Source organism: Suillus paluster (genome assembly GCF_016628075.1).
Source record: "Suillus paluster strain FC165 chromosome Unknown EDB91scaffold_68, whole genome shotgun sequence".
Lineage (NCBI taxonomy): Eukaryota > Fungi > Basidiomycota > Agaricomycetes > Boletales > Suillaceae > Suillus > Suillus paluster.
The window spans coordinates 210,344-220,961 of NW_024537628.1; the positions used below are offsets into that span (position 1 = coordinate 210,344).

Here is a 10,618-nt window from a genome sequence, read left to right on the forward strand (position 1 = left end):
GATCAGTGATCGGCGTCAGCTTAACCCTTCCTGGATCCTAAGGTCTGGGCTTTCAATCGGTCCCCCGCATTATCCCTTGTGCCACCCTGAACCATGTTGTTAATTGCGAATTCGTAGGCGCTTGCCTGTTCTAACTGCGCACTGTTCACCTCCGTGTATATCAGCCGCTGGTCAGTGTCAGCTTAATCCGTCCTGGATCCTAAGGCCTGAGTTTTCAATTGGTTTCCCACATTATCCCTTGTGCTACCCTGAACTATTCAATCATTTCCGCTTTCTTTCTGGATTCAACTGGGCTGGCATGTTCAGCGACAGCGACTAGCTTCTCGTGAATGCCATGCATGGGAGGGGATCATTTATACCGCGTTCCAATTGATGCGTCTTCGTCGCCGCAATCACTTGGAAGTTTTATATACCCATTGACAGCCTCGCAAATCTCAGAAGTTCCCCCCTTTTCATCCTGGATTTTATTCTAATGCTGATGTGACTCATACTGGACGCACCTCGTGTCTCTGAGTTGTGTTGCAAACTGAAACCAGGGTGGTTTGATTTCTGGTTTGAGGGTGCCGGTGAAGGCCTGCCGCCCATACTGGAGCAAATGCGGTTCTACGAACAATGATACTCGGAACCTTTAATGAGATAGTCTAGATGTAGGACCAAGTCGGACTCTGTCGATGAGATTGCGGAAATGGGTGCACACACTAAGCCTATCGGTACGTACAACTTGCGGTACTACTACGATAAGTATTTGGAAGTTAACGAGCTAGTCCTGGACCAAGTCTATCGCTGAGATTGTGGAAATGGGCGCATACTAACCATAAAGTCTATTGGTACGTACAAGTTGTACAACTCCGTGATTTTCATCGGAAGCTTCCCCCACAGCTCACCTCACTAGTGAACGATCTTCATTCTAGAATTTCTGACAGTCGATACAGCAAAATTGGCTAATCAACTTGTGAGCAAAAGCATAGTCCATCCTCCGACAACAGCGCACGATAAGACCAACTCACTGACCTTCCCTGACACGGTAGCGGGAATAAAGGCCCCCCCTTCACCAGCGTCAGTCGAAGCAAGGCAGGTCACCCCTAATTAGTTATACACCGTCCTGGGACTGGTAAGTATTTTTTTTCGAACTATATCCAGCGGACTAAAATATTTCAGCAAAGAAAACAATGGCGACACCGCGGTGAGATTAGACATGGTTGGCCTGACCAGGAAAATCTCCGTCCCCAACATATCTAGCGGGGGGACACCGTATATATTGTATGCGCAGAGCGGGTCTCGCTCGAAACACTGCACGCTGAGTCAGGATGCTGCCGAGAGCTGACACGTCGATGTATGGGGAGGTAGAGGAGTTAAGTTCAAGTTGAGAGCCCAAGTCACATGATATCTTCCACTGTCCGTAATACTACAAACGAACCGAATATTTTTATTGCAATCATTGCATACAAACTCCCCAGTACTTATTACAGGTGTAAACGATATACAAAATGAAGGCGTCGAACCGTTCACTGATACTGTACTCGAGTCTCGAACTTCGTGATCGAATTGTGAATTGCTTTCTTTTTCTCTCCCTCACACATCTCATAGTATTGTGTCGATCCTTGCCACCCTGCCCATGCCGTCTCATTCAACACACCCCACCACTCGTTTTTAAATGGGTGCCCTGGTGCACCTGCATAGCCCCAAGGCTTGGACGTGTATGGCTGCACCCACGGGTTCAGCACCATCTCAAGGTCAGGATGAACCGGCCCTGTAAAATGCACGACTCCAGGATCCTTCATGGTTCCCAATGTCAAAGCATCTCTATCAGCCGAGCTAGCCTCTGCATATGTGCCAAGTCCCTGCGCATTCCAGCTGAGGCTCACCTCAGCCCAGTCGCCAGCAAAGTGCTCATTCAGCACGTCTTGGTCATGAAATTGAGCATTTTTCATCTCGCTCACCCGAATCTCAAGCTCCGACAGGCGTTCTCTTGCCTTTGCTAGGTCAAGCAGGAGCATGCCTGCGTTGAAATATGGCCTACGTGGGACACCATCATGACCCATTGGGTATCCAACATCCGTCGCCGCAGCAATCGACGAGCCCTCCAAATCAGTGTTCCACAACTCCTCCAGGCTCCTGCGCACCAGCATGTCCGCGTCCAGGTACAAAACCCGCTCCACTGGCAAGATCTTCATCATATCAACCTTCGCCCAGATTGCTCCTAGCTCAGCAGCTAGACTTTCGGCTGGAAGATCCAGAAATATTAGGGTAACATCGTGCCGTTCGGGAAGTGAGGTCTCGATCTTTTCTTTGTCTTCCACGTGAAGTCCGCAGTCCACAACGTAAATCGTGATACGTCCTGCGGTCTTCTCGACGGCACTGCGAATCGTCACAGCTGCTGGCATTGCATACGAGGCGTCGGTGGCGAGGACCAAATAAATCCCGCAGCCCAAAGCGCTCGTCTCGGGACTCTGTTCTAGGGGCTTGCCCCAAGCACCACGCATACCAGCCTGAAGTCTGCACGAAATGTAAGACTCCCAGTACCAATTTAGACCAATGTCACGGACCTATCAGCACTAGCGCCCCCACAACTCAACATCTTGTGGATGGGAAGGACGTGGTTGAATGGGTGGATACGGATGTAGAAAGTACACTAAGGTAATGCGATGTGAGAACAGACAGGTGCGCAAGATAAACGAAATACCAACCTCAGTGTTGGGAACAACAACTGAAGTACGAGACGCGAGACGAGACGAGTTATTAAGATAGTAGAAACGGAGCTTGAAACGATGTGGCGAGGTTGTCCATGCAGTAAATATTTTAATGATGCTCCAAACCCCACTTTGATAAAGTTCCGCGCTATAACCTCACAGTGCGCGATACAACTGTCGAGTGCGCGACACAGTTGTCGGGTGCGTGACACAACCTACGAGCGTGAGTATGTGGGTTCCAAAGAGTATCATCCTGTATGTGACATCAATACAACGCGCCATGTTAAAGTCATGATGGAAGGAGGATGTTGCGTGCTATCTGCTTCGCAGTGTGACGGTCGGGGGCAGCAGCGCTGTATTTCATTGCACGAAGCTTCGATGCTGATAATATCAAAGTGATGGTCCAGAAGTTACTGTCAACATCCTTCTCAAACTTGGCAGGAGCGTGACGGTAGCTAGCAAGCGACAGAAGAGGCAGCGGCTTCGTGACCAGTGGCAACGATGAAAGTAAAATGTGCGAGCTGAGAAAATAATCAGTACATACATCGCAACTTGAAGTATATTTGGTGATTCACAGACAAAAATGCAATGCAGGGTCGCACAAACACCTCGCTCCGAGTTGTAATGGGGTATCTCGCATAACGTTGTTGAGGCGCTTGCCACCGCCACGGAAAGTCATATCCCCGACACTCACTTTAGTGGGAGAGGGTTCTGTCCAAAATAAATGTTCAGCTGTGTGTAGGCTGATTTGTGGGGAAAAGCTCGCGTGGCATTCGCGTTGGCATTTACGCTGAGCCATCGCCACCAAATTGACTCAGTTCATGCAGTTCATGCTAGTCTCTAGATATCGAGGAATATTCCCGTGGACGTTGAAGAAGTGTCGATGTCAGTGGTTTAGCGCTTGCACTCGAAAACCAGGGCTTGGGTGGATGGGAAGAGGAGGAGCAAGGCCAGAGACTCGGCAAGTCATATTTTTTCATATTCTTTGATCAGAAGTCCTTACTCTGTTTGATAATAATTATGCTGAACTACTTAGCAACATGAACACCACACCCAGACTACCGTCAACCACTATACATGACCTTTTCTGCCATTTCTCTGAGTCTTTTAATCGAACACTTCATCAGTTCTCCAATTGTGATACCCGCCCATATGCGAGTACACCTAATCGAATGTCTTGATAGTTGGCATTTTGAGCCGCATAACCTGCCCGAGGAGGAAGTCCTATTCCGCGCCCAAATTTTGTTTGGAAGCCTATTCCAAATTGAATACATGCGCGAGGATATCGGTGTCTCCCTCGGTCAGTATTACTCTTATCTCCGTGTGGCGACTGTCTTATCACACATCGGGGGGTTTCAACATTTTGCCTCTTGCAAGATTTCAATCAAAAGCAGGTCTAGACCTGGCTAGGGTATTCCAGACCTAGCCTAGAGCGTTCCAGAGCACTCTAGATTACCTTTCGAATGTAATTTCACTGGCGGCAAAATGTGGTAAAATGTCAGTTTCCCCGTTGTGTCACTGTGGTACAGTTGGAAATGTTCAAAAGCGGGAAGTTTTGTTTGGATCCAAAGCCCTTGCCAAACAACCGCCTGATACAGCCTCACTGACCGTCATCATCATGTTGCCATACCCTGTCTACCTAGTACTACTACCATCCTCCAATTTGCTTTCTTTCTTTCGGACTCAGTGCAGTAATGCCAATATTCAACACGGAACAATGAGTCTTCACAACTCTTCAGCTCCGGCGTGCTACTCTTAACTTAGCCGAAGTCGCTACAGTCCGGATTGGCCTTCAACTGGGTGCCTTCTTGGATGAACACTAACGAAGCTCTTGTAGATTGCGACGATGGAATTAGGGCACCAGTAAGTGACATATGCCTTCGCTGGACTTGATGCTGGTTGATTGATCGCCATATGTCCTTCAGTGCCTATTGTTTGCTAGATTCGCGTATACTCCAGATGGCACTCGCGTACCACTTGAACATACCGATATTTCACGAAAGCCCTATGAGACAAAAGTTGGGTCGCTATCTCAATACCTCGTCTATCTAACTGGTCATTGCGTGCCAACTTACGGGGCGCTCACTGCGATAATGTCTGCAATATTGTTCATGCCGCGACTTCGGGATTCTATGGACACATTTAACGCGGTTGGAGATAGACTGCATCCACCAGCTTGTTGAGGTAAGGTTATAATTCGCTGGATGCACACAAATATCACGATGCTCGCCAGTACGTGTCGAAATTGTTCGAGTGGCTTGTCTCACGACTTGGACATAGGGACTGTAAACATGGTAGCATGGCATCCGAGCGAGGAAATCATGTCAGAGGACCTCCAACGCTATCATGAACACGCGTGGTCTCCGTCGCAGCACTATTTCTATAACATATGTTGGTTCACGGCATGGACCCCTGCTACGAGGATAATTGATGATCGCCCGCACAGCTGACAATCTGGTAAAATACTAGTAGTATTTACACAAGATTTCTGTGATACTTGGTGGTTGTGTTGCACATACATAGTAGATTGTATTGCGCACTCGACAGTTGTATCGCGTACCCGACGCGCACTGTAAGGTTGCATCGTGGAACTTTATTACTGAAGTGGGGTTTGGAGCGTCATAACTGGACAACTCTGGGTGAAAATTCAAAGTCTCGAAAGGACGACTTTTGACTAATTGTTGATGCGATTCGGATGTATATTTCATCTGTCAATGACGTTCCTTACATGCTATGGGCTACTCCTAGATAATACATATCGTACAACCAACGATCATATAACGCGCAGAATCGAAGAAAGGATAATAAGTACAAATCATACTGATCACCTCAGCGGCACACTAGTAGGAAAACTTGAAATATAATACACCAGCGATGAGAGCCGCCAGCGTCATTCTCTGTCGTCCATTCATTCTTTCCTCGTTCATCGGACCATCTCCTGCCCTTCCAGTGAACCAGTCAAACCTTCGCCCGATGAGTAAAATTTCTCCCCGCTCAAGTAGGCCAATCAACCTCCCACCCTCGCTCGCCATCCTGATCAGCGCACTTTCGGCGACTGCGGCAGCCCATCCCAGTCCTCTCAGAGAAGACTGAGAGCTTTTGTGCGATCCGCATCTCTCCACAAATGACGGTACACATCATGCGCGATGTTTGCAATGGCCGTCGCCATTGCGAGGCTCATTGCAACATTGAGCATGGTGGTGCTCCGTGTGGAAAAGTACGTGAATGCACCTAAGATCGCCAATGACGCGCTGATCAGGAATAGCTCTGCGCTGTTTGGGGAGTGATCTAGATAAGTCAGATTTGGGTAGAGCTTTATGAGCCCCCCATCGCCTTTGGACCACATGTAAAAACGCCAGTACGATCTTTGACCCTCGTTCCACCAAGGGTGAGTTGCGGCGACATGAGGAGCAGGATAGAACCCTTTCCCCCCATGGGCAACGGAAAAAGTCGCGCTTCTTTCCGACAAAAGTCGATATCTTCTCCTCCACCTGTTTTCGGGAATTGCAAGTCAAACTCTACACAATCCTGAACATGGCGGGCGATGAGGTTTGCCGTTACTCCCCAAGGCATGTCACTCTCATCCCGTGGCATCTTCGCGGCAATGTCCCAGAAGAAAGTCACGCCGGCAAGGTGAACGGCATTGGTGAAAATAGTGTTGGCAACAGGGAAATCGATGTTTCCAATGAAACCAGCAGCCTGTGGATTCGTACGAATGACTTTCTCAGTTTCGATCAGAATGTCAGCTCGTGGTGTTACGTCGTCGTCAAGAAATAGAATCCATTCCGCGGCAGATTCCTTCATGCCTCTGTTTCGTGACGCCGAAGCGCCAAGGTTCCTTTCATTGACGCGGATGCGGACATCTGGGCGATGAGCATACTTCGCTTCCAGCTCGGTAATGCTCGGAGAGCGTGGGTTGTCAATGATGATGATAAACATGACTCACAATTTGACGAAGGTTTTAGGTCGATGATGGGATCAAGGAAAGGAGCTGAACCCGGTAGCTGGGAATGATAACATCCAGAGTCATTTTGCGAGCAGCGGTCGGTGACAGACGTCGCCAACCATGCCTCCAGTGCTGATGCGGCATTTTTGGAGTGGACCCGAACGTCCATCCGTCTGCATGTTTCTGGGTGTAGCGTGCAGGTAAGCTTCCACCAACGCCATTGGAAATTCTTGATGGAATCATTTCGGAGCAGCCCATTTGCGGTACAGCTGGAAGAGGAAAGGGTCGCCGTCTTGGTTAATGAAATGTCGGGTATGACTTGGCCATCGAAGACGTTCATATGAGTGCGGTGAATAACAGGGAACGTGGGCATGCCGGGGAAAGTCACATCTGTGAATGTGATGCATCCCATACCCTGAGGAACATTTTCACGCTGTGAAATCAACAAAAAACTGTTTGTGGATCTCTCTCATCCAGCCTTCATCGAGTAGAACCACGTCATCGCCCATTAGCACAAGATAGTCGGCCTCTTCCTTCCAAGCGCGGTGTGCACACTGGCGCCATATGGCGCAGACATGACCGCGTGGTACATCGCAAATCTCGGTCGAGACATTCACGATCCCCTCTTCTAATAAGACTGATTCGGTGATATTTGACTTCTCGTCATTCTTCGCAGGGCGCTGGAGATACTCGTCGTCCTGATTCGATTCCTAGGTATATCTTCACCTGAAAACGGACAACGCCAAGCTCGCGCGTGTCACGCCATGTAGTGCGGGCAAGGGACTGTGCAAAGATTCGAAGGTTGTCGAGGCTCTTTTCGGGCGCTCGAGACCACGGGAGGTGATGGGAAGTAAGATAGCGAATGTGGATGGTGGGTTTATTCAAGTATACGACCTCGCTTGTTTTAAGACTGCGCAACAGCGAGGTCCCGGCTGGCCCTGTCCTTGCCGATGAGCATGTTTTCCATTTCTCCTCTGATCCATTCAGCAGTCTTCATCATACCGGCCTCGAGGGTCACCTGCGGAGTCCATCCCAATGTCTCCACAACGAAGTCGTTGTTTGAGTTGCGGGCATGGACTCCGATCGGACGAGAATCCTTCATGTATCTGAAAGGGACATCTCCTATGTTCATGCCGACAGATTGCACTGCAATCTTCGTGAGATCCTCGATAGCCACGGAGCAGTCAGATCCAATGTTAATTGGTTCACTGCAGTTGGACTCGATGAGAAGGAGAATGGCTTCCACACAATCGTTGATGTAGAGGAAGCTCCGCAGTTGTTTTCCGTCTCCCCAAATCTCGATTTCATGCTGAGCGTTGGGCTCCATGTGTACGGCGAGAGCCTTTCTCAGCTGTGCAGCGGGCGCCTTTTCATGCCCGCCAAACCATGTGCCACGTGGGCCAAAGACATTATGAAACCGAGCAATGCGTATCTCCATCTTGTGGCAAACTGTATCAAAAGTAGCTCGGAGTGTAGCTTTTCAAGACCGTAGAGGCCCTGTGGGTTTGGGGCGCCAGAAGACCACACGTCCCTGCTCGCGGAGAGATACGGGGGTTGGCATGGCATGGTGCTGCAAGGATGTTGGATACACGCAGGCGGAAGATGCATAGAAGAAACGCCGAACACCCCGCATACAGCTGCATGTACGAGGTTGAATGTCATTGTTGAATTGTCCTTGTATATGATGAAGTCGTTCGCTTCATGGATCGCACCCATGCCACCCATTGTCGCGGCCAAAGTGCAGGATCGTGTCCATGCCCCGAACAGCATTTTCACAGAATGACATATCGCAGAGGTTTCCAACGAGAACCTCATTCGAGATGCACTCCTTTGAAATAAGAAGTCGGCTTGATATCTGCGATGCGAACATAGTGGCCCCTCTCAAATAATGCCTTCCCCACATGGGAACCCTAGCAAACATCATATTCAACATCGTTCTATGTGATAATGAAAGGTCCATACAATGAAGCCATTCCCACCGGTGATGAGGAATCTACGCGGGCTGCTGGCTGTCGCCATTCTTTTTTTTGCTGAAATATTTGAGTCCGCTGGATACTATGGTTCGAGAAAAAAACACCACCAACTCGAGGAAAGTGTGTAACTCAGGGTGCTGCCTTGCTTCAATTGACTCTGGTGAAGAGGGGCTTTATTCCTGCTACCGTGTTAGGGAAGGTCAGTGAGTGGGTCTTATCGTGCACTGTTGTCGGGGGTTAAACTATACTTTTCCTCACAAGTTGATTCAATTTCGTTCAGTATCGACTGTCAAGAATTCTAGAATGAAGATCGTTCATTAGTGAGGGGAGTCGTGGGGGATGCTTCCGGCGAAAATCACGGAGTTGTACGTACCGATAAACTTTATACTAGTCAGTATGCGCCCGACTTGTTCCCAAGACAGCTCGTCAGCTTTCATGTAAGTACTTATAGTAGGCCTGGTGTGTGCACCCATTTCCGCAATCTCAGCGACAGAGTCCGACCTAGTCCTAGATCTAGACTATCTCGTTGAAGCCTCCGAGTATCGTTTTTCGTAGAACCGCATTTGCTCTAGTATGGGCGGCAAGCTTTCACCCTCCAACCGGAAAGCAAACCAAGGTGGCTCCAGTTTGCAATACAATTCAGAGACACGAGGTGCGGCCAGTACGAGTCACGTCAGCATTAACATAACATCGAGGCGCACAAGGATGAAAAGGGGGGGAGTCAGTGGGCATATGAAAGCAGGGACGAACGAGTACGCATTAATTTGAACGCGGTATAATGATCCCCTCCTGTGCATAGCATTCACGAGAATCTAGTCCCTGTAACTGACCATATCGGACCAGTTGGATGCAGATGGAAAGTGGAAAGAATTGAATGGTTCAGGGTAGCACAATAGATAATGTGGGAGACCGATTGAATTGAAAGCCCAGGCTTTAGGATCTAGGATGGGTTAAGCTTCGGACGCTCATCGGCGGCTGATAAACATGGGGGTGCGCAGTGCGCAGTTAGAACAGGCAAGTGCCTATGAATTCGTAGCAAACGAAATGGCTTAGTGCAGCGCAAGGGATAATGCGGGGAACCGGTGATTGAGAGCCCAGGCCTTAGGATCCAGGATGGGTTAAGCTGACGCTGATCACTGATCAGCGGCTGATATACATGGCCAGGGTGAGCAGTGCGCAGTTAGAACAGGCAAGTGCATATGAATTTGTATCAAACAAATTTTATCCTGCCCCTAATGTCTGATCCATGTTGGAACGGGGGTCAAATATCGTACTGGCATTTTTACATGCGGTCCAAAGGGGACGGGAGGCTCATAAAGCTCTACCCAATCTGGCATATCTAGATCACACTCCCAACAGCGCAGAGCTGTTCCTGATCAGCGCATCATTGGCAATCCTAGGCGCGTTCACGTACCTTTTCACGAGGAGCTCCATCGTACTCTATGTTGCAATGAGCCTCGCAATGGCGACAGTCATTGCCAACATCGCGCACGATGTGTACCATCATTTGTGGAGAGATGCGGATCGCACGAGAGTTCTCATGTCTTCGTTGAGAGGACTGGGATGGGCTGTTGCAGTCGCCGAAAGTGCGCTGATCAGGATGGCAACCGAGGGTGGGAGGTGATTGGCTTACTTGAGCGGGGAATTTTTTTGTTCGTTAGGCGGAGGTTTGACTGGTTCACTGGAAGGGCGGGAGACGGTCCGACGAACGAAGAAAGAATGAACGGACGACAGAGAATGGTGTTGGTGGCTCTCTCATCACTAGTGTGTTGTGTTTCAAGTTTTGCTGGTACGCCGTTGGAGACATGGTTAATTCGTGCTTGATTTTTTCTTACATTTTCTCCGAGTGCGCGTTTGCGAAATGTTCGTTGGTGTACAATATATTCGTGCAACAGATGAAATGCACTCACCCATCTTGAAAGGTGCATCAACTTGGATTAGTTTATCTGTAGCCATTGTCCGGTACTTCTGCTCAATTAGGTTATGATATAGGTCTTTATCTTTTATTG

At 49.0% G+C, this 10,618-nt stretch overlaps 5 protein-coding genes across 5 annotated transcripts; 2 read left to right on the forward strand and 3 right to left on the reverse strand.

Annotated features, from left to right (window-relative positions):
- Positions 1–1,151: 1,151 nt before the first annotated feature.
- On the reverse strand, positions 1,152–2,889 carry EDB91DRAFT_745009 (nucleotide-diphospho-sugar transferase). The gene is made up of 3 exons (XM_041328264.1): positions 2,688–2,889; positions 2,547–2,632; positions 1,152–2,496 (listed from the first exon to the last, which is right to left on the reverse strand). The coding sequence occupies exons 2-3, from the start codon at positions 2,576–2,578 to the stop codon at positions 1,506–1,508; spliced, it is 1,023 nt and encodes a 340-aa protein (XP_041173236.1). The 5' UTR covers positions 2,579–2,632; positions 2,688–2,889; the 3' UTR covers positions 1,152–1,505.
- EDB91DRAFT_745031 (uncharacterized protein) lies at positions 2,779–3,677 on the reverse strand. The gene is made up of 2 exons (XM_041328265.1): positions 3,266–3,677; positions 2,779–3,211 (listed from the first exon to the last, which is right to left on the reverse strand). The coding sequence occupies exons 1-2, from the start codon at positions 3,487–3,489 to the stop codon at positions 2,980–2,982; spliced, it is 456 nt and encodes a 151-aa protein (XP_041173237.1). The 5' UTR covers positions 3,490–3,677; the 3' UTR covers positions 2,779–2,979.
- Positions 3,678–3,685: 8 nt separating this feature from the next.
- EDB91DRAFT_744988 (uncharacterized protein) lies at positions 3,686–4,301 on the forward strand. Its single transcript, XM_041328263.1, has one exon. It carries the CDS (start codon positions 3,768–3,770, stop codon positions 4,098–4,100), a length of 333 nt encoding a protein of 110 aa, XP_041173238.1. The 5' UTR covers positions 3,686–3,767; the 3' UTR covers positions 4,101–4,301.
- A 1,229-nt stretch (positions 4,302–5,530) lies between these two features.
- EDB91DRAFT_1239047 (NAD-dependent epimerase/dehydratase) lies at positions 5,531–8,506 on the reverse strand (the record flags this gene model as incomplete). The annotated part of the gene is made up of 10 exons (XM_041321801.1): positions 5,531–5,745; positions 5,781–6,113; positions 6,158–6,631; positions 6,747–6,928; positions 7,090–7,334; positions 7,363–7,574; positions 7,639–7,732; positions 7,754–8,085; positions 8,164–8,333; positions 8,358–8,506. The coding sequence occupies 10 exons, from the start codon at positions 8,504–8,506 to the stop codon at positions 5,531–5,533; spliced, it is 2,406 nt and encodes an 801-aa protein (XP_041173239.1).
- Positions 8,507–9,706: 1,200 nt separating this feature from the next.
- Positions 9,707–10,613, forward strand: EDB91DRAFT_1156396 (uncharacterized protein). The gene is made up of 4 exons (XM_041319631.1): positions 9,707–9,900; positions 10,035–10,179; positions 10,248–10,373; positions 10,457–10,613. Exons 1-4 carry the CDS (start codon positions 9,845–9,847, stop codon positions 10,526–10,528), a joined length of 399 nt encoding a protein of 132 aa, XP_041173240.1. The 5' UTR covers positions 9,707–9,844; the 3' UTR covers positions 10,529–10,613.
- The last annotated feature ends 5 nt before the right edge of the window (positions 10,614–10,618 follow it).

Coding starts and splice junctions, on each gene's coding strand:
- EDB91DRAFT_745009 (XM_041328264.1), bottom strand. CDS start 2,578: ATGTTGAGTTGTGGGGGCGCTAGTGCTGATAG. Junction 2,497..2,546: donor GGGGGCGCTAGTGCTGATAG/GTCCGTGACATT, acceptor CATTTCGTGCAG/ACTTCAGGCTGGTATGCGTG.
- EDB91DRAFT_745031 (XM_041328265.1), bottom strand. CDS start 3,489: ATGGCTCAGCGTAAATGCCAACGCGAATGCCACGCGAGCTTTTCCCCA. Junction 3,212..3,265: donor CCTGCATTGCATTTTTGTCT/GTGAATCACCAA, acceptor TTATTTTCTCAG/CTCGCACATTTTACTTTCAT.
- EDB91DRAFT_744988 (XM_041328263.1), top strand. CDS start 3,768: ATGACCTTTTCTGCCATTTCTCTGAGTCTTTTAATCGAACACTTCATC.
- EDB91DRAFT_1156396 (XM_041319631.1), top strand. CDS start 9,845: ATGTCTGATCCATGTTGGAACGGGGGTCAAATATCGTACTGGCATTTT. Junction 9,901..10,034: donor TACTGGCATTTTTACATGCG/GTCCAAAGGGGA, acceptor CCTTTTCACGAG/GAGCTCCATCGTACTCTATG. Junction 10,180..10,247: donor TGAGAGGACTGGGATGGGCT/GTTGCAGTCGCC, acceptor GGCTTACTTGAG/CGGGGAATTTTTTTGTTCGT.